Source organism: Rhinopithecus roxellana, chromosome 14, assembly GCF_007565055.1.
Source record: "Rhinopithecus roxellana isolate Shanxi Qingling chromosome 14, ASM756505v1, whole genome shotgun sequence".
In the NCBI taxonomy this organism is placed as follows: domain Eukaryota; kingdom Metazoa; phylum Chordata; class Mammalia; order Primates; family Cercopithecidae; genus Rhinopithecus; species Rhinopithecus roxellana.
The window spans coordinates 48,390,095-48,409,398 of record NC_044562.1 but is presented as its reverse complement, the minus strand read 5'-3'; the positions used below and the strand labels follow the sequence as shown (position 1 = coordinate 48,409,398).

Genomic DNA, 19,304 nt, shown 5'->3' with positions numbered 1-19,304 from the left:
TTCTTTGCCTTCTCAGGAGAGCATTGATAATCAGGGAATCTAGTTTTCCGATTAGGCTCCTTGGAAGGAATTAAAGTTTGATGTTAAACGAGAGGTCAGAAACTTAAATAAACTTTTAAATGCAAAGGAATAGCTAGTATCTTATTTTGTTCCTCTCATCTACCTTTTACCCATATGCAAAGCATTCTCCTACCTACCTTTCGAGAGTTCTTATTAGGGTCCAACCCAGCCAGACTCCATAGTGTTCAGGAGTTGGACTGCAACTGTGGTTACAGCTAGACTGGAAACAGAGGTCACAAATTGGTGCCTCCAGACATGTCGGGATTGGTGCTTAGTGTTGTTGTGGTAGTATAAATTGAATTTCATACCTGCAAACAGGGCAGGTGCTCTCTGGTTTCCCATATTACCCACATACTCCAATTATCTGTCTCCTGAGCCAATTCCTGATTTAACATTATTTTGAACTATTATAAAACTTACGTTTTTCTGGCCCAGCAAACTTAAAACGGAAAGGGATGTAAAAACATTAACACAATTTCCTACTCTCATTCTCTCCTTTTTCCATTTCAGAGGTCCCCCAATAAGCCATTATCACCATCCTGCTATTGAAAAACTAACAGAACTCAAACCAAAAACTCACTTTGCTAGTGTTTTAATTCATGGTGAGATTGAATAATACAGCTGTTTTCTCTAATGCAGCAGATGTAGAAACATGACTAGTAACTGATTATCTTTTTCTCTTTTTATATGTTAATGACTATTGCCTAAAGGCATATTTGGTCTTCACACAAATAGAAAAGCTTCAATTTCTATCAATATTCATTAAAATTGATTATTTAATACGGTGAACTGAGTAATATAGACCTTAGGTATTCTTCTTACTCTAGCACTCAGAGATTGTTGGTTTCTTGCATTAGAAACCCCAAGATGCAATGACTCTTTAACTCAAAATCGTTAACATATAAGTTTTGCTTCTACTATTTGTTAAAGTTATTTTCATAAATTTTGATGAAACATTTTCTGTTTTGTTGTTCGTTTTAAGGTGATTGAAATATAATCATACTTACTATTAATCCTTTTATGTTTTGAATAGAATATTTTGATTTGAGAGAGGGAGGAGGAGAAGAGAATCCTAGTGTTGGCTTTGTACCTTAAAACAAACTGTATGAAAAGAAATATATTCCCTTTCTTTTCCTCTGCTCTTTTCTTATTTGGCTGAGAGTCAGGGGCTGAAGAGGATTAGAGGAGGAACTAATTGGGTGAAGGTGAGTCTTTGGGATAGTTTGCAGGTAAGGAGAGAGGAAGGGAAAGTCAGGAAAGCATGCCCAACTCCAATTTTTCTGTGGCTGTTTTTCCCCACTTCAGATTCTTCTGGCATATTTATTTTCAATGAATGTTCTAATCATTTTGATCGATTATTTAAAGTGAAAATGCATTAATTTTACATATTTTGGAATCTGTATTTGCAGCTTTTTCGACCTTCTTATGGTTTTAACCTGACTGATCCCTATTGTCGACTTTTGGAAAACCAATATAAAAGCCTCCATGATCCACATTTAAAAGCATACTATAAGCGCAAAGATATTTTGAAGAGATTAAAGAAAGGTGGCTACATCACCAGCAATAATAAAGTGGGTTGAAAATCACTTTTTTTTTAATCAATTAAACCCTTTAAAACATGATATAAACTTGTTTCTATACCTCACTTGCGGGACCTGTGTCACTTTTAACTTGGTCATGAGACAATACTTAATAGGCAGTTCTATCAATTTCTCAGTATTTGAATCAAGAGAAATCAGACAACAGTTCTTGCTAAATGAAAGTACTTCTTCCTTCATGTTTTTTCTTTGTAATACCAAAAGATTATTGACAAATAATTTGAGGACACAAAGATATATTAATTTTCCCACATGTATTATAGCCTTCTTTCTCTGTCTTTAATGGCACTGTATACTTGTCAAGAATTATGTTCCATATATTTTTAAAATCTTGAGATGAAATAGAAACTTATCAAAATTCAGTCTGTTAGAACCTTCATAGAGTATATCCTTTTTTTTTTTTTTTTTTTTTTTTTTTTTGAGGCGGAGTCTCGCTCTGTCGCCCAGGCTGGAGTGCAGTGGCCGGATCTCAGCTCACTGCAAACTCCGCCTCCCGGGTTCACGCCATTCTCCTGCCTCAGCCTCCCGAGTAGCTGGGACTATAGGTGCCCGCCACCTCGTCCCACTAGTTTTTTGTATTTTTTAGTAGAGACGGGGTTTCACTGTGTTAGCCAGGATGGTTTCGATCTCCTGACCTCGTGATCCGCCCGTCTCGGCCTCCCAAAGTGCTGGGATTACAGGCTTGAGCCACCGCGCCCGGCCTTATTGGAGTTGAACAATGTTATTACACTTAAAATTATAATCCAATTACAGCTAATTGAAATTATTACTGTGATAACTCTAATTGTATGGACTAAACTCCTTTTACAATATAAGTAATGTTAATAAAGCAATATGTACATATTTTTAGAGACAGGTTCTCACTTTGTTGCCTACACAGGAGTTCTATGGTGCAATCATGGCTCACTGGTGCCTGGACCTCCTGGGCTAAAGCTGTGTTCCTGCATCAGCATCCTGAGTAGCTGGGACTGCAGACACATGCTGCCCGAGCTGGTTAATTTTTTTTTTTTTTTTTTTTTTTTTAGAGATGGGGTCTTGCTATGTTGCCCAGGCTCATCTCAAACTCCTGACCTTAAGAGATACTCCTGCCTCAGCCTAAGTAATGTTTTTGGATAGAAATTTCTTGCTGATTAACAAATGCTGAGAGATACTACTTACAAGATTGTTAGCAGTTTATTACTCTTTATGCCAAAATGTCATCGAATTTTATGTCACTGCTATTAAAGTGATTTTTAAATCAATTTAATGATTTTTAAAATCAGTTTAATGATTTAAAGAATATATTTAAAATATTTATATATTATTAACATACTTAACATTTTTTAAAATATCCATGCGTTTTCATTTTTGTTTGTAGGTTGTATGTACCTTGAGAGAATTGAATAAGTACAGGCAATATCTTACCAGTTTAAAATTAGACTTTGAGAGAAACTATATAAGAGAACAAGTAAGTTCAATACTTAAATTTGGTTTATTTACACAAAGTTTGGAAGAAATTCTTGTTTATATGTAGAATGTTCTTTTAATCATATTTTGACCCTTTATTATTGACAAAATAATTGAATATTTTTTCCAAGTGAAAATTTAGAGTAGGAATAAACAGTATTTGAATTTTGCTATATTTGGCCAAGAATGGGAAAGGGACTGGGTCATCTATCAACACACCAGTGGTAGCTGGCATAATTCAATAATTAAATTGCTAGTCAGATATATCGTTTCCCTCAGAGCTAAGGCCAATAATAAACATCTCTTGTGGCAGAAAGATTCTTAAGTTGAAAGCTAAAACAGTTTGAGCCATAGGAAAAGAACAATAAATACCTGTAGTGTTCTACAGTGATTCAAGAATATGTACACTCTGTGTTTGTACTCATACATGAGCACCTGTATTCATTCAGTAAAAATGTTGTTCTTGAATGTGAAATAGAATGACTGGGTGTAGAGTGAATGGTTATGGATAGTGACTTCCTTTAGATTTTTGACTCAAAGATGTGTGTATGTGTGTGTGTGTGGGTGTGTGTGCGTGTGTGTGTGCGTGTGCTTGTGTGAATTCAGATTTTAGGGTCAAGAGGTTTGGATCGAAATGAGAAAATTTTATTTATCTGAGTGTTTGCAAATGTATGTCCTAAAGATAAAAGGGTTAAATACAAACGAGACAGACTTCGCTATATTTCTAAGTATTCTGTATTTTCCCCACTTCATTCTGTACCCAGTGTTTCTTCTCTACTTCCTGCATATTTTTATTTATCTTATTTAGAATAGGTGGACAAATAAACTGAAATGTTTACCTGTTATTTTCAGAGAGATAAATCTTAATTTTAGTTTACTTGTCTGTGTCTTTAATGGATTCAAAATAGATGTAAATGCAATTAAACAGAAATAAGCATTTATAAAATATAGGAATTTAAATGGTTTTATTTTGGGGAAATGTAAAAAAAATTATATATATGTAATACACACATTTCTTAAATAGAGAATACTTGCAAAACAACTGCATAACGTACCGGAAAACAATCAAATCCCTCAACATTGTGATGTTGCACAAGTCCAAAACTGGTTGTTAAAGGAGGGCAGTGAATCTATTAAGGACCAGGAGCGGCTAATGAGGCATAGGTAAGATTAAAGTTGATGCACATTTTATGTGTATGTTGTAGAACCAAATAAGCTTGAAAATGCTAGAAAGAATTGAAGACAATTTTTTAAGTACTAGACACCACTCTCCTGGATCCCTCAGAGTGGAGAGGAAGTAAGTGAAACCAAGAGGTGGAAGAATTTTCTACCAGAGGAGTTAGGGTTGCTGGAAGCCCAAGGAATAAGCCAAACTGGTTATTGAAAGAAAAATTAGATTCAAAATCTTTCTATATTAGAAGACGAAGAGAAAGGATCTTTAACACATGCCTCAAACAATAACATTTTTTTAAGAATCATCTTTAAGAACTGACAGCATTTTTTGAGGAAGTTAGTGCAAAGTCAAAAAAAGTAAGTTTGGAATAACTGATGCCAATATATAAGTATGTGTTGTCTATAAAAAGGATTGTAAGCTCATTAGATATGACTCAGTCATATTCAATCATGGCCATTCTATGGACAAGCCCATTTCTTAGGAAGTAAAAGATGTTATAGTTCTTTTTCCTGCACTAGTGATGGGGTAAGGAATTGGGCTGACTTTTATTACCTGACTCTTACATTCATTCCACAGTTTCATTACGTGGTATTGTTGCCATATTACATATTGATGTACCAGAGATCCAGACTACAGATGAGAGATTTGTTCAAGGACTTGTAAATTACAAGGAACCCAGTGCCCGCTTTTTCTTGGAGAATTCAAATGTACTTTTTTTTTTTCCACATTTGAAGTTACTGTTTCAGTTATTTCAGCCTTTTTTGCAAGATCATACTCTTAAATCTATTGAGATCTGAATGCTCACTGTGCAGAATGTCTTGAGTAACTTTGCTCTGCTTTTTACCATTATCCTTGCCATTATATGAGATAATTGTGTAGTGGAGAGACCTTATAATAAGTAAAACATGGTAAGATGGTGGGTTTGGCTGTTTTAAAGGTTTATAAATAGTACTGATAGAAAAACAGTAAAATTCCTGTAATTCAAGAAATGAAAGGCAAGCAAGGAAGTGGTTTGGGAATGGCATAGCAGATGATGCCATCGTAAAAGAAACAGCCAATTCACCTTTAGTAATATTTACGCTCTTACTCAGATATTTGGATATGATAAGTAGAAAACTAGAACAACTTGAACGCACAGCAGAAGAACAACGCCTATACCTGATGGATAGAGAAGAAAGACGACAGCGAGAGCATACAAGAAGAAAACTTACTCTTCGTAGAAAAATAGAAGAGGTGAGACATAACTTTAAAACATTAAGAGAAAAATTGTGTGCAGTTGTTGCATTTGTAAATAATTTTAACTGTACATTGTACTGCTTGAAGTCATTTCAGTTCAAAATAATTTGTTACCATTAAATTTCCTTCATAGCTATAATATACAAGTTGTTACATAAAATAATGAGGTGGATACCACAAAGTATGTATATGAGCCAATTTCTGCTCTTAAAGAACAGTTAGAAAGTTAACTAGACACTATTTAACTCTCTTAATGCCCTTATTGTGGAGATGAATTTTTTTTTAATTTAGCTTTAGTAAAAAATTATCATATTTGCATTCCTAATAAGAGTGCAGTAAGAAAAGTATATTCTAAACCCAATGTATGCCTTTCATTATGCTTAACCTGATTTCTATTAGGCTCTGACTTGTTTAATATACTTTTTGGTGGGACAAAATACAAAGATATTGTTGTGAAAGGAGCACACACCAAGTGCAGTAACAATGTGATTTCTAGGAATGGAAGACAAAAGAAATGTTACTTCTGACAAGGATGGCAGAAGATGTTAAAAGAGAGGAGAAGATAGAAGAACAACGGCATAGAAACAGAGAAGAGAGTGACAGGAAGGTAGGGTGAGCTTTAACCTCTAACTTGAGCTGTTCGAAGAGAAGATTTTGTTTTGGTTTTTTGAAGTACAAATCACTTTGTGAGATGACTGTTGCCCAGTTACTCCAAATGATATGCATGATATAAAACTGAAAGCTATGGACATTTTTAGTATATTTGACTATAGTATAAAAAGTACTGCTCTATTATGTGATATAACTATTTTTGGCTTTATTTTTACACCATAAACTGTACTTATAATTACTACGAAAAAATTAAATGACTGACTAACTTTTTTTAGAACCAGCAATTCTTTGTAGGATTTCTCAATTTTTCCTCACTGGTTAATTTTATTTAGCTTAACTTTTTATCTTTAATAATACATAAGATTTTGTGATTTAGAGTATAAATTAATATAAAGAGAAAAATCCTACCGCCACTACCCTATCAACATTTTAGTTTCACACATATACACATACACCCCCCCCACAATGTTTCCAATAATATTTATTTATTCCAATTAATAATTAAAAACATGTTATTATACCTCGCAAGCTGTTCTGTAGACTGTTTTATTCATTTAATAAAATGTCATTGTCAACTTAGCATGTTGATAAATGTTGATCTAAAATTCTAAATAGTAGTTTTAGGTAGGCTATTGTTAACAAACCTAGGTGTGAGTGTAAGATTTACACAATTTGGTTTGTATTGATATATACTGTTACACAGCAATTTTGTAAAAATATTGAACTTTTAAATATGTATGTTTATCTTTCATTCTGTTTGCTACCGGTATCTTTCAGTACCATCAGAGACTCTCTGCTCATTTTGCAGGCTCAACTTATTCCAATTTACCATGATTATTATTTTTCTTCTTTCTTTTTTGTTTTTCTTTTTAATTTTTATTTATTTATTTATTTTTTGTAGAGATGGGTTTTTGCTATGTTGCCCAGGCTGCTCTTGAACTCCTGAGCTCAAACGATTCTCCCACCTTGGCCTCCTGAAGGGCTGGGATTACAGGTGTCAGCCACCACACCCAGTCATAATTATTAATAATATAATCTAATATTCAGTTTTTCAGTGTTTTTCAATGAGAAGTCTCACCAAGTTGTCCTCTTCGTTTTGCTCCAAAACTGCACATCTCTGAAAGTATCTTTGTTTTCCAGAAGCAATTGAATGCACTAGATTCTTCTCCTTTTGCCTAATGTCAATTACCCAAAGAATGTTGGTCAGTTTTAGTGAAGACTAATGCAACTGATCAAAATCGGCCTCGAAGGAGTGACCATTAGACTTGGTCACTGACTGTAAGCATGATAACACCACAGGCTGCCTAAACTGTGCTAGTGGTAGAGCCATTTGAACATTGCTATTTCCAGTGGAGTTATTTTACAACTGTCTTTTGTGAATCTCGTTTTACTATAAGAAATTTTGAATTCCTTTGTGTTTCATAATATTTTTATGTCATGATTTTCAGATTTGACATAATTTTTCACTGCAAATTATCTTGTTATATTATAGTTTAGATTTTGCTCTTAATATCTTTGTCAAAAATTATTTGTGTGGGTCTATTTTTGGACTCTCTTCTATTCTTTGACCTATTTGTTTGGTTATTGTACCTTTAATAATTCTTTGAATCTGTCATGCCAGTCTTACACGTTTATTTTTCTATTTCAATTGTTTTAGTTAATCCCAAGCCCTTTGTATTTCCATATAAATTATAGCATCAGCTTATTAATTTCTACCAAAATGTCTTGCTGAGTTTTTTAATTTGATTTGCGTTAACTCTATAGGTCACTTTGGGCACAATTTACCTCTTGATAATATTGAGTCTTTCAACTCATGAACGACATATGTCCCTCCATTTATTTAGGTCTTCTTAATTTCTCCTAACAGTGGTATGTAGTTTGCAGTGTACTGTTCTTGTGTATCTTTTCATAGATTCATCCCTAGGTATTTCATATATTTTATGCTATTGTAATTTATATTTCTTAAATTTCAAGCTTTGAATACTTAATGCTAGCATTTAGAAAAACATCTGATTTATTTATATTCATCTTGTATCTTGCATTGTTAAAAATCAATAATCAGTTCTAGTAGTTCTTTTATCTAGATGCCAATTAATAGTCTACATAGATGATCATTTCTGTGAATAAAAGGAGTGTTATTTCTTCTGATGAGTTCCTTTAATTTTTTTTTTTTTCTTGCTTGATCACACTGCCTGAAACCTTCAGTATAATGTTGAATAGAAGCAGACATACTAGCTATTTTTGACTGGTGATTTGCTTGTTAGTGATTCTCTTTGCTAGTGATCTCAAGGGGAAAGGATTAAGTCTGTCACCATTAATTATAGGGTTAGCTGTGGGTTTTTTTTACAGGTGTCATTCATCAGGTTGAGGAAATTTTCTTATATTTCTAGTTTGCTGAACATTTCTATCAGTAAGGGATGTAAGATTCTGTCAAACATTTTCTTCTGTGGTTTTATTGAATTCATATGTAGGTTTTCTTTTGTGGTTCATTGCATAGTAGATAACATAAATTGATTTTTGAATGTTGAATGAATCCTGAACAAAAGATCCTTAAAGCAACATACTTGATCTGATTTACATATTGTTGTATTAAGTTTGCCAACATTTTGTTTAGAATTTTGCCCTAGAGATGTTAGTGCAAAATGTAGTTTTCTTGCACTACACTTCTCTGATTTTGGTATCAGGGTAATGCTGGCCTCATACCATAAATCTCTATGTATTCCATCTTCAGATTTTTGAAAACATTATTTTAGAATTGGTATTGTTTATTTCTTATATATTTTATGGAATTTATCAGTGAAGACATTTGGGTATGAGGCTTATTTGTGGGAAGATACGTAACTACATACCTATTCAAAACATTGTTTTTAAAAGTTTTGATAGTGTATTCTAGTAATTTTTTCATTTCATTCGAATTGTGGGATTTATTTACAAAGTTGTTTATAACATGCCTTTGTTATCCTTTGTGTATGTCTGGACCCTGGTGATGTCACCCACTTTCCTTGCTTATATGGTAATTTGTAACTTCTTTTTTCCTTATCAGTCCTGGCTAGAGTTGCTTTTTCTTTTTCTTCTTATTTCTCTTTTTCTGATTTTCTCAAACTGCTAGTTTTTAGTTTTAATGAATTTCTCTGGTTTTTTTTTCTATTTTGTTTATTTCTGTTCTGATATTTTTGTTAAATACCTTTATCTCTTTAGGTGGAAGTCATTAATTCAAGACCTTTCCTCTTTTCTAATACAGAAATTTAGTACTCTAAGTTCTTCCCTAACACGGATCTATCAAGAGTCTCCATATTTTTTTTATATACAGTGTTTTTATATTTATTCAATTCAAAATAGTTAATTTCCCTTTTAATTTTATGTTTGATTCATTGGTTATTTAAAAGTGTGTCATTTAGCTTCTAAATATTTGGAGTGTGTCCAAGATCTTTCTGTTATTGATTTCAAATTTACTTTTATTGTGGTCAGAGAAAACTTTTATTTCCCAAATCTTTTTAAATACATTGAGACTTATTTTATCTTCCCAAACTGGTCATTTTGGGTAAATTACAAATGTATACCTGAAAAAAACTTCTTTCTACTGTTGTTGGGTGAGGTATTTTGTAAGTGTTCTCTAGATATCAAGTTCATTGATAGAATTGTTCAAACCTAAATCCTAGCTCAATTTCTGTCTGCTTGTTCTCTCAATTATTGAAAGAGTTATTAAAATCTCTGACTATATTTTTGGATTTGTCTAGTATCTCAGTTTTTCTTTTATTTGAAGCTCAGTATTAGGTTAAAAAATGGCTAGAATTGTTATGTCTGTTGGTGATTTGATTTTTTTATTGTTATGAAAACATTTTATTTTCCTCTGTTATTATTCTATGCTCTAATATTACAGGTAATATTAACATTGCCACTGCAGCTTTATTCTGATTACTGTTAGCATGGCATATTATTTTCTTGTGTTTTACTTTTAAGACCAAATTTGAGTCTTTATTTGTGTGTGTGTGTGTGTGTGTGTGTGTGTGTGTGTCTACTACTCATATAGATGGACTTTGGTTTCATATCAAATCTGATGACTGCCTGTAATTAAGGTGTTTGTAGCATTTACATTTAGTGTGATTATTAACATGATTAGTTTTATGTCTGTCATCTCATTATTTGTTTTTAATTTGTCTCATCTATGTTCTTTTCTTCATTTTCTGCCTTTTTCTTTGGATTTTTAATGATCCCTTTGTATCTATTTTGTATATTGTTTCTTTGTTTGAAATTTACCAGTTGCTTTAAGGATTATAGTATATGTCTTTAACTTATTAGGGTAGATCTTAAAGTGTTATTATACTATATTATACCATTTCAAATTTAGTATAAGAGCCTTACAATATTATGCTTTATTTTTCTCCCTGTGGCCTTTATGCTATTTTGGTCATTCATTTTATTTATATACATATACATAATAAATCTGACAATACAACATTGCTGAGTTTGTCTAAATGATCATTTATCTTTTATCATGATGTAGATAAGTCGTATATGTGGCCATATACTTAAATTTGTTTATGTTCTTCAGTCTTCTTTTTTTGTATACCCATATTTTCATCTGCTATCATTTTTTTTCTGTCTGAAGGACTTTCCTTAACATTGATCCTAGTACAACTTAATTTTGTATGTCTGCAAAATACTTATACCTTTATTTTTGAAAACTTTTTTTTGAGTGTATATTAGTTAACATCAACTGGGTATAGAATTCACCATTGACTATTTTTTATTTTATTTTAGTACTTTGAAGATGCTCTTTCACTTTCTTATCTACATTGATTTCAAGAGGAAATCTACTGTTTTTAAACTTCATTTTTCTCTATGTAACATAATTTGTTTTTCTGGTAACTTTAAAATTTTTTTTTCCCCTAGTTTTGAGAAATTTGATTGTTATGACTTGGTGAAATTTTTCTTGTTTTCTATGCGTTGGTATTTTGGGCTTCTTGGACCTGTGAGTTTATGGTTTTCATCAAATTTAAAACATTTTAGGATAGTATTATCTAATATTTATTTTATCTTTTCTCTCCTCTCTTCAGGCATATTAGGCTGCTTGAAGTTGTCCCATATCTCACTGAAATACTTTCATTTATTCACCTGTCTGTGTTTTCTTTTGGATGGTTTCTCTTGCTGAATTCCCATTACCTAATCTTCTGCAATGTCTGTGCTGCCATTAATACATCCATGGTATTGCTCATCTTACATATTTGAAAATTGCTTTCAGAGCTTGTTATAGCTTCCATATCTCTTCACTTTGTTTATATATAAATTGCAATTATGTTACTATATTGTTTCTGTCTTTAATTCCAACATTTGTGTCATTTTTGAGTCAATTTCAATTGATCAATCTACTTCTTTTATAAGTCTTATTCCCCTGCTTCTTTACATGCCTAGTATTCTTTGGTTGGATGCCAGACATGAATTTTAGTTTGTATACTGAATATTTTTATGTTCTTATAAATATTCTTTAGCTTTTTTGATGTAGATAATTTATTTGGAAACAATTTGATTGTACAGGTCTTGCCTTTTATGATTTGCTGGTGGGGTGAGAGCCATGTTTTATCTGGCTTTTCCTACTCCTTTCCTAGTAGTTATTTCCTACTACTGAGTTAAGATCCATCTTAGTACTCTACTCAATGCCCTATGACTCATGAGGTTTTTTCAGTGTAGCTTTCCAGTGAAATATTTCTAGGGGGAGTGGGCATTTTTTCTATCCCTACATAGATTCCAGTGACTGTTTTCTCCAATCCTTTAGGAAGATCTTTACTGTAGTCTTGGGTAGTTTTTTTTTTTTTTTTTTTTTGCATAAGCTAATCCATTTTCTTGCTAAATACTGCAAGAACCCTCTAAGAATCTCTGGGGTTCTTTCTGTATGGATTTATCTTCTTTCTAGTACATTCATTACTGGCCCAGAAATTCACAAAGGCAAGTCACGTTTTATGTACTATATTATGTTTATCTCTGGTAGACCTGAGTGATATTTGGTTAAACTCTCAGTAATCTTTCAATTGAAGATGATTGAGAAATTACTTAAACTCACCAGGACAGCTATGGATAAGATACCCTGTCTGATCAGAAACTGGATTAGTTCTCTGATGGTATGTAGAGAGGTAAATTGCATACATGTTAAATATATTCTTTGTGTTTGATCACAAATGGAAATTTGCCCCTTACTACTCTTATTTTTGTAACATTACAAATCAAGACAGGACTGATTATCCATTTTCAGTATATTGTCACATTTTAAATAATTTGTTTTACATTTCTAAATGGCAAGTTAATATTAACCAGTAAATTTTCTTTAATATTGTAGAAACAAGATCTTCTAGAGAAAAAAATGGCTTATCATTTACAAAAAATGCAAGATACTGGCTTTAAAGGAGAAGATATGGGAAAAAATACATTTAAATACAGAGGTCAAGATGGAACACGTGGTGAATGTGAGAACATTAAAAGATGATGTAGCTAAGTAGGAAATGCTTATCTATGTAAAAATCCTTGTGTAATACTCTGTGTACTTACACTTGCTACTCCCTTTGTGCCAGACACTGTTCTAGATATTTCTATGTTACAGTTCAAGTTGAAAAGTAGACATATATGTAACAATGATGGCAAATTGTAACAATCTCACCAATTGGCTCAAGAGACAGGCTTGCCTGTACTGCATTTGTAACTAACCTCCCTGTATTTAAAATAACTACTAAAATGATACAAACTTGTATCTAAGATACTGCTATTATATACCAACATGGTGTTCTATTACGTTGCCAACCAGTAAGAATGGGAGGAGATACAGAATTAGGAAAAAAAAGAAGGAAGAAATAAATGAAGAAAGAAAAAATGAAGAAAGTTTAAAAGGAGAAATGGCTTTGTTTTGCCCAGCCTCTACCAGCTTCCTTTATTTATAACATTATAAAATTACAATGGGTTTTTGTTTTCTGATATTAGACAAAATTTCATGGCCAGAATGCAAAATGTAGACTTGTTTTAACTATCTTTGACTGTGTATTATCAGGAAAGAAACTGATTATTTTCCATGCAGCTATCATCATAGTATCTCATCAATCCCATTTCTAGGTCAGAGCTTTCCTGTGTCACTCCAGTAGATTACCAACTAGCCTCTGTTAAGTCTTCTTTTTACCTGCCTCAAATCCATTTTGTACCGTTGCTTGTTACATTTAAAACTCTGTTCTGATGGTTTTTTCCTCTACCCTTAAAATTATTATCGATTAAATGAAGCTCAGACTGCTTCAGCAAGCATTTATCAGCATCTGGAGTTCAGTCTTTACCTAACTTTTTAACTTTATTGTGCACTACAACCTTGAAGATGGCAGCTATGATATAGTGGTGATATGCACAGGCTCTGAAACTGGATTGTAGAAGTCCAATCCTGTTTTATCATTTTCTAGCAATGTTATGGCTTGTAAATTACTTAACTTCCCTAAGCCAGTTTTGTTATCTGAAAACAAAGATAATACTCCTAGATAATTCTTATAAAGAGTGTGAAAATTCTAGCATATAGTAAGAACTTAATTTATTTTGTTGTTTAGTCAAATTAGACTACTGATCATTCCTAAAACACATGTTACTTTTCCGACTTCTCTGCCTCTCTGTATCCAATTTTTCTCAATTTAGAATGACCTGATTACCATCTCCATTTATCAAAATCCTACAGTTACTTAAGCCGCACTGTAAATTACATGCCAAAAAGTCATTGTTGATAATCCTAACTGGAAGGTCCCTCTTCTGTGAATCTCTCAAGTAGTTTGCACCACTTTTAATTCACTTATTACATACTTACCACTGTCTTAATCATTTATAATAGTAAACTCCCACCTTTGTATTCAATAGAACACCATTCAAAGCATATACACTATAAATGATGAATTGATGGGTGCTGACGAGTTGATGGGTGCAGCACACCAACATGGCATAAGTATACATATGTAATAAACCTGCACGTTATGCACATGTACCCTAGAACTTAAAGTATAATAAAAAAAAAAAAAAAACAAAAAAAAACAAAGCATATACACTAAGTACATGTTTGCTAAATTGATTAATTCAATCTACTTAGTTCATTGAGGCAATGATAGCAATATCATGCCTCATATATGAAATCACTTCAGTAACTATAAAAATTCCTACATCTTCATTAACTTTCTCATAGGGTAGGAAGAATTTAAGTAGCTTAAACATTTGTTATTTAAATACACTGTTGAAGAAGTAGTATGTAAATGAGTTTAGTTTATATTATCAAAGTGACAGAATAGAAAGAATATCCATGGCACAAATTAAATTGAATTATACCACTATTGTAATGTTGTTATCTTCCAACAAGTAGACAACTTTTAGTGGGACAAAGTAAAAGAAAGGAAATATCAGAAGAATTTGCTCAGTGATCAGTAAATGGGGAAACAGATCACTCTCATAGTTTACATCTCTAATAACAGCCCCTTGAGCACACATGCAGTGAGTAACTTTTGCCACCCTAATAGTTAGGAAAGCAAAACTATAATTACATTTATCACAAAGAAGAGAATATATATGTGCATTTGCTTATGCCAGGCAGCAAGGCATATCCAAGAATTACAACAGTCACTGTGGACTACTGAGTCTTCAGCCCAGCCACTATGTTGTTATGCACCCAGATGGATATTGACATGTTTCAATTGAGCCAGGTGCAGATTTCCTTTTCTGCTAGAAAAACATTCTATCCTTTCAAGTGTATCTTTTAATATTAAGGGATAATATGTCAAGAATTGTCTTTTCTCCCATTTCATATCTCTCTGTCTTCTCCAATTTCTCTCACAATCCCACATACAGACTAGCATATAGTTCAACTCCTCTTGGGCATAAAAGGATAAGTAGTCTATCTTGGGTAATTCTGTCATCATCATAAGTAAAAATAAATGTTTTATTATATTTCTTTAAGCTTCTCCAAAGAATAAAAAGAAGACTTCTGAAGATATAATGTTAGTTTATCCTGCTGGAGACCAGAATACATATAAAGAAACACGTGGTAAGTGAATATTGTGACAAGAAACACTAGATACTAAACAATAATTTGGGGAAAGACAGTTTTTTTAACAACTTCTTTCACTTAAATGCAGACAAATCCTCTGTTTTCTTTTTGTCAAATGACTGATTTTTGAGTGATGCTTATCAAGAGCTATGTGGCCTTTATTAGTTGTAGAATTTGATAACTAGATAATTGATTTACTGTTTTGAACCTGACATTATATTATTATTTTAGAAAATTAAATGAAGGGTCTGTTACTATTAAATATATAATACAGCATGCCTACCAACTTATAGAAAATATTTTTGCTCAAAATAATCTCAGAAAATGCTGAAATATGTCAGAAATTAAGTATGTTTACTTCAGATTCACTGTGGACTTTACTGTAACATCACTTTATTATCTTTTAACTTATGTTATATCACTTCATGTTGTTCATTAGAGCTCACTGAAAGACTATAAGCCCAAATTACCATATAAAAATCCTCCAAGAATATATTACTAGAGTATGACTGTTCAAAAGTTGAACAGTATGACTATTCTCCCATTATTAAGTTTCAAAGAAAAATTAACATATAAATGTTAAATTTCTTTGCCTTATTGGTTAAAAATTAAAAGAAATACTGTTTAAAATCTTTTCTTCCTGAGTATGCAATTTGCTTAGTTTTCATCAAGAATCAGAAATGTTGGAAGAGATAGGGTTGCCTTAGCCTAGGATGTCTTTCTGCCTCAGAATCACTGAGATTCAGTTAATTTAACTCCAAAATCCATGGGTCCCATTTTTAAAGTTTAGCTTTTACAACATACCAATGGATTATTTACAACTGGCAAATTTATGGCAATACCAGCTCTACATCTTATACTGCATGTAGACAACAAACTAAATTATCAATTTCTAAAGCAATTATCTCAAGCAAACTGATCCTGTAAAAATCTAGTGGTGAATGCATCTCAGACTGATCTTACTGTTGTCAAAGAATCTCAGTGACATTTCGGGAAAGGATGGTCAATGGAAAATACTGTTTTTAGTCTCACTGCAATACCAGTTTATCGTGACAATTGTCTGGAGAACAGACCTGTAAATTTAATTAAGCATGGTTGGGAGAAATATCCTATTAAAAGATGAAATGTAAAGTAATGTGATTCATATCAGAATTGGGTGGAGCAGGTTATGTATATCTACTCTCCAGTCTCAGTGAAGGGTATGTGAGTCATTGTAGTCTTTTTGTGAATTTTAAAAATACACAGTAGTGCCATCACAGATCATCATATGTTTTTAGAGGTGCTCCTCTTTCCCATTCACCATAATTAGGTCTTCCTGGTTTCCATTTCATCACTGAGTCATGAGTGTGAACTCTGTGCAGTGTCACATCCTCTGTACTCTTATGAGAAATTTGCCCCACACGGTTTTGGAACTGGTGATTCCCCAAGCAGAATTCAAAGTGAATTTCCTGCTCCAGCTTCTTAGCTTGTCTGTGTATTTTTTTCATTCCCAGAAAAGATCTCAAGGCATTTATTTTGGTTTTTAAATTACCCTAAAGCAAAATGGAACATTTGGTACAATTACGTGTATAAACACATGTACAGATTTGTGTAACCACTGTCACAATCATATGTAGAACAGTCCAGCATTCCAAAAATCTCCCTCATGCTGTTTATTTGCAGTCACACCCTCCTTCCTCCAACTAATACTCCCAAATTACCTCTGGTATTATTAGTTATGTTACCTCTGGGATTATTATCAAATAGTAATATGTTCTCCTGACTATAGTTCATTTTCTGTTGGAGAATGTCATGTAAATGGAATCATACATTATGTAACTTTATAAAAATATCTTCTTTTACTCAGCATAATACCTCTGAAATTCATTCAAGTTATAGCATGTGTCAACGGTTTGTTCCGTTCCATTGTATGGATGCACCAGAGTTTGTTTCTTTCATTCTTCAATTGAAAGAAATTTGAAATTTTGGATTGTTTCCATGTTTGGGTGATTATGTATAGAACGACTAGAAGTACAGTTGATGTTTGAACATCAAGGGGTGAGAGTTGAAGCATGGACCCCCTGCACAGTAAAAAAAGTTACATTTAACTTTCGAGTCCCCAGAAACTTACTAACAGCCCACCGTTGACCTTACTGAAAACATAAACTGTCGAGTAACACGTATTATGTATGTTATCTGTATTATATACTGTAATCTTACAATAAACTATAGTGTTATTAAATTGAAAAAGTCATAGGAAGAGAAAATGTAATGTATTTACTGTTTATTAAGTGAAAATGGATCATGGTTAAGGTCTTCATCCTCATTGTCTTCATGTTGTAACACCTCTGGCCAGTGGAAGCGCCTTTGTTATAACTCTAGAGGTATTTTTGGCGTAACCCTGGTGGTTGTTGATAGCTTCCTTGCTACCTGAGAAGGCAGGAAGATCCTAGCTTATCTTGTACGAATCTAGTTGCTTTGGCAACTTTGAAAATATAAAGTGATCATTGATAGCTGGGCCTATTTCTAAACATTATCTTACATTCTATTGATGTATTTATCTATCTTTATGCAAATACCTCAATTTTCTTCATTATTGTGGCTTTATAATAAGTTTTGAAATTCAGTGGTTTGAGTTATGCAGTGTTAGTTGTTACACTAGGTTGACTTGGTTATTCTAGAGCCTTTGCATTTCTATACAGATTTTAAAAACAACTTGCCAATTTTTACAAAACAGATTGCTGTGATTCTGTTGGGATTCACTTTTCATTTATTTCTCTCTGTCCAGTACAATGTTGAACAGCAATGGTGATTGTGTACATCTTAATATTGTTCTAAAACATAAGGGAAAGTGATACATATGAATTAGGATATTAGCTCTAGATATTTAAATATAGCCTTTGTTAGAAAAAGACATCCCCTTTTTTCTTAGTTCACTAAGAAATTTTATCATGAATGGGTGTTGAATTGTATCATATATTTTCTGTGTCTTTGACATAATCACATGAATTTGCTCCCTTTTTCTGTTTATATTATAAATTACTTTGATTTTTGAATGAATCAAATTACTTTTGATTTTCTTCATTCCTTGGATAAACTCTACTTATTCATAATGCATTATCTTTATTACATATTATAATATGTAACATAATATTTTAACACACTTATATTTATTAAAATTATATTATACATAAATATATATTCACATATATTTATATTACATTATTTATAGTATATAATATATAAGATAATTATTTATAATTATAATTATAGAAATTATAATTTACTATATTTATTATATAATTATGATTACGATAATATTAACCTAATGGTCAGTATATTGTTAATAATATTGTTATATATTATATTATATATTATTCACGATATTTATTATTTGTTTTGTTTACAATTCTTGCATGTTGCTCATGGGGGAGTTGAACGAATTTTTAATTTATTATAATGCCTTGTAATGATATTTTGTATCAAAGTGATTCTGATGTCAAAGTATAAGATAGAAAATGTTCACTCTTCTTCAATTTCCTGGGAGAATTTGTGTAGAATTAGCATAATTTCTTGCTTAAATATTTAGCACAATTCAGAGGTGAAGTCACTTGAGTCTGGAGCTTTTTTGTGGAAAGGTTTAAACCTCATATTCAATTTCTGTGCTACAGGAATCTTCATATTATCTATTTATTTGTGATGAGACATGATCATTTGGATTTTTCAGAGAATTTGTTCCTTGTATATATTTTCAAATTTATTGGCATACATTTTTCATGTATTTCTTTATTATTTCATTTAGTAATTATCTGTAGATTCTATTTTGCTGATTTGTGGCCTTATTTGTTTTCAGCTTATTAATTACTAAATATCTTAATGAGCCAGTTTTTTATTTCATTCTTTCTCTCTTTTTTAATGTTTTTTAAAAATTTTACTTTGATCTTTATTTTTCTGCTTACTATGTTTGGCAAGGATGTGAAAGAACTGAAACTCTGATGCACTGCTGATTGATATGTAAAATGGTACAACCACATTGAAAAACTGGTTTGGCTTTTTATTTAAGTTAAACCTGTATTTACCACGTGACCAGTCATTCAGCTACTAAGTATTTACCCAGTAAAAATGAAAAAAAAATGTGTTCACACATGACCTGTAT

General features: G+C 32.1%; 1 protein-coding gene across 1 annotated transcript in view; it reads left to right on the top strand.

The window, feature by feature from the left end:
- The window catches only part of FSIP2 (fibrous sheath interacting protein 2), a 93,038-nt gene that overhangs the window by 2,784 nt on the left and 70,950 nt on the right, over positions 1-19,304 (top strand). Inside the window, 7 exon segments of the mRNA XM_030916672.1 lie at positions 1,470-1,631; positions 3,016-3,105; positions 4,129-4,268; positions 5,370-5,511; positions 6,011-6,121; positions 12,458-12,578; positions 15,080-15,166. Of these exon segments, the coding sequence (XP_030772532.1) occupies positions 1,470-1,631; positions 3,016-3,105; positions 4,129-4,268; positions 5,370-5,511; positions 6,011-6,121; positions 12,458-12,578; positions 15,080-15,166 (853 nt within the window).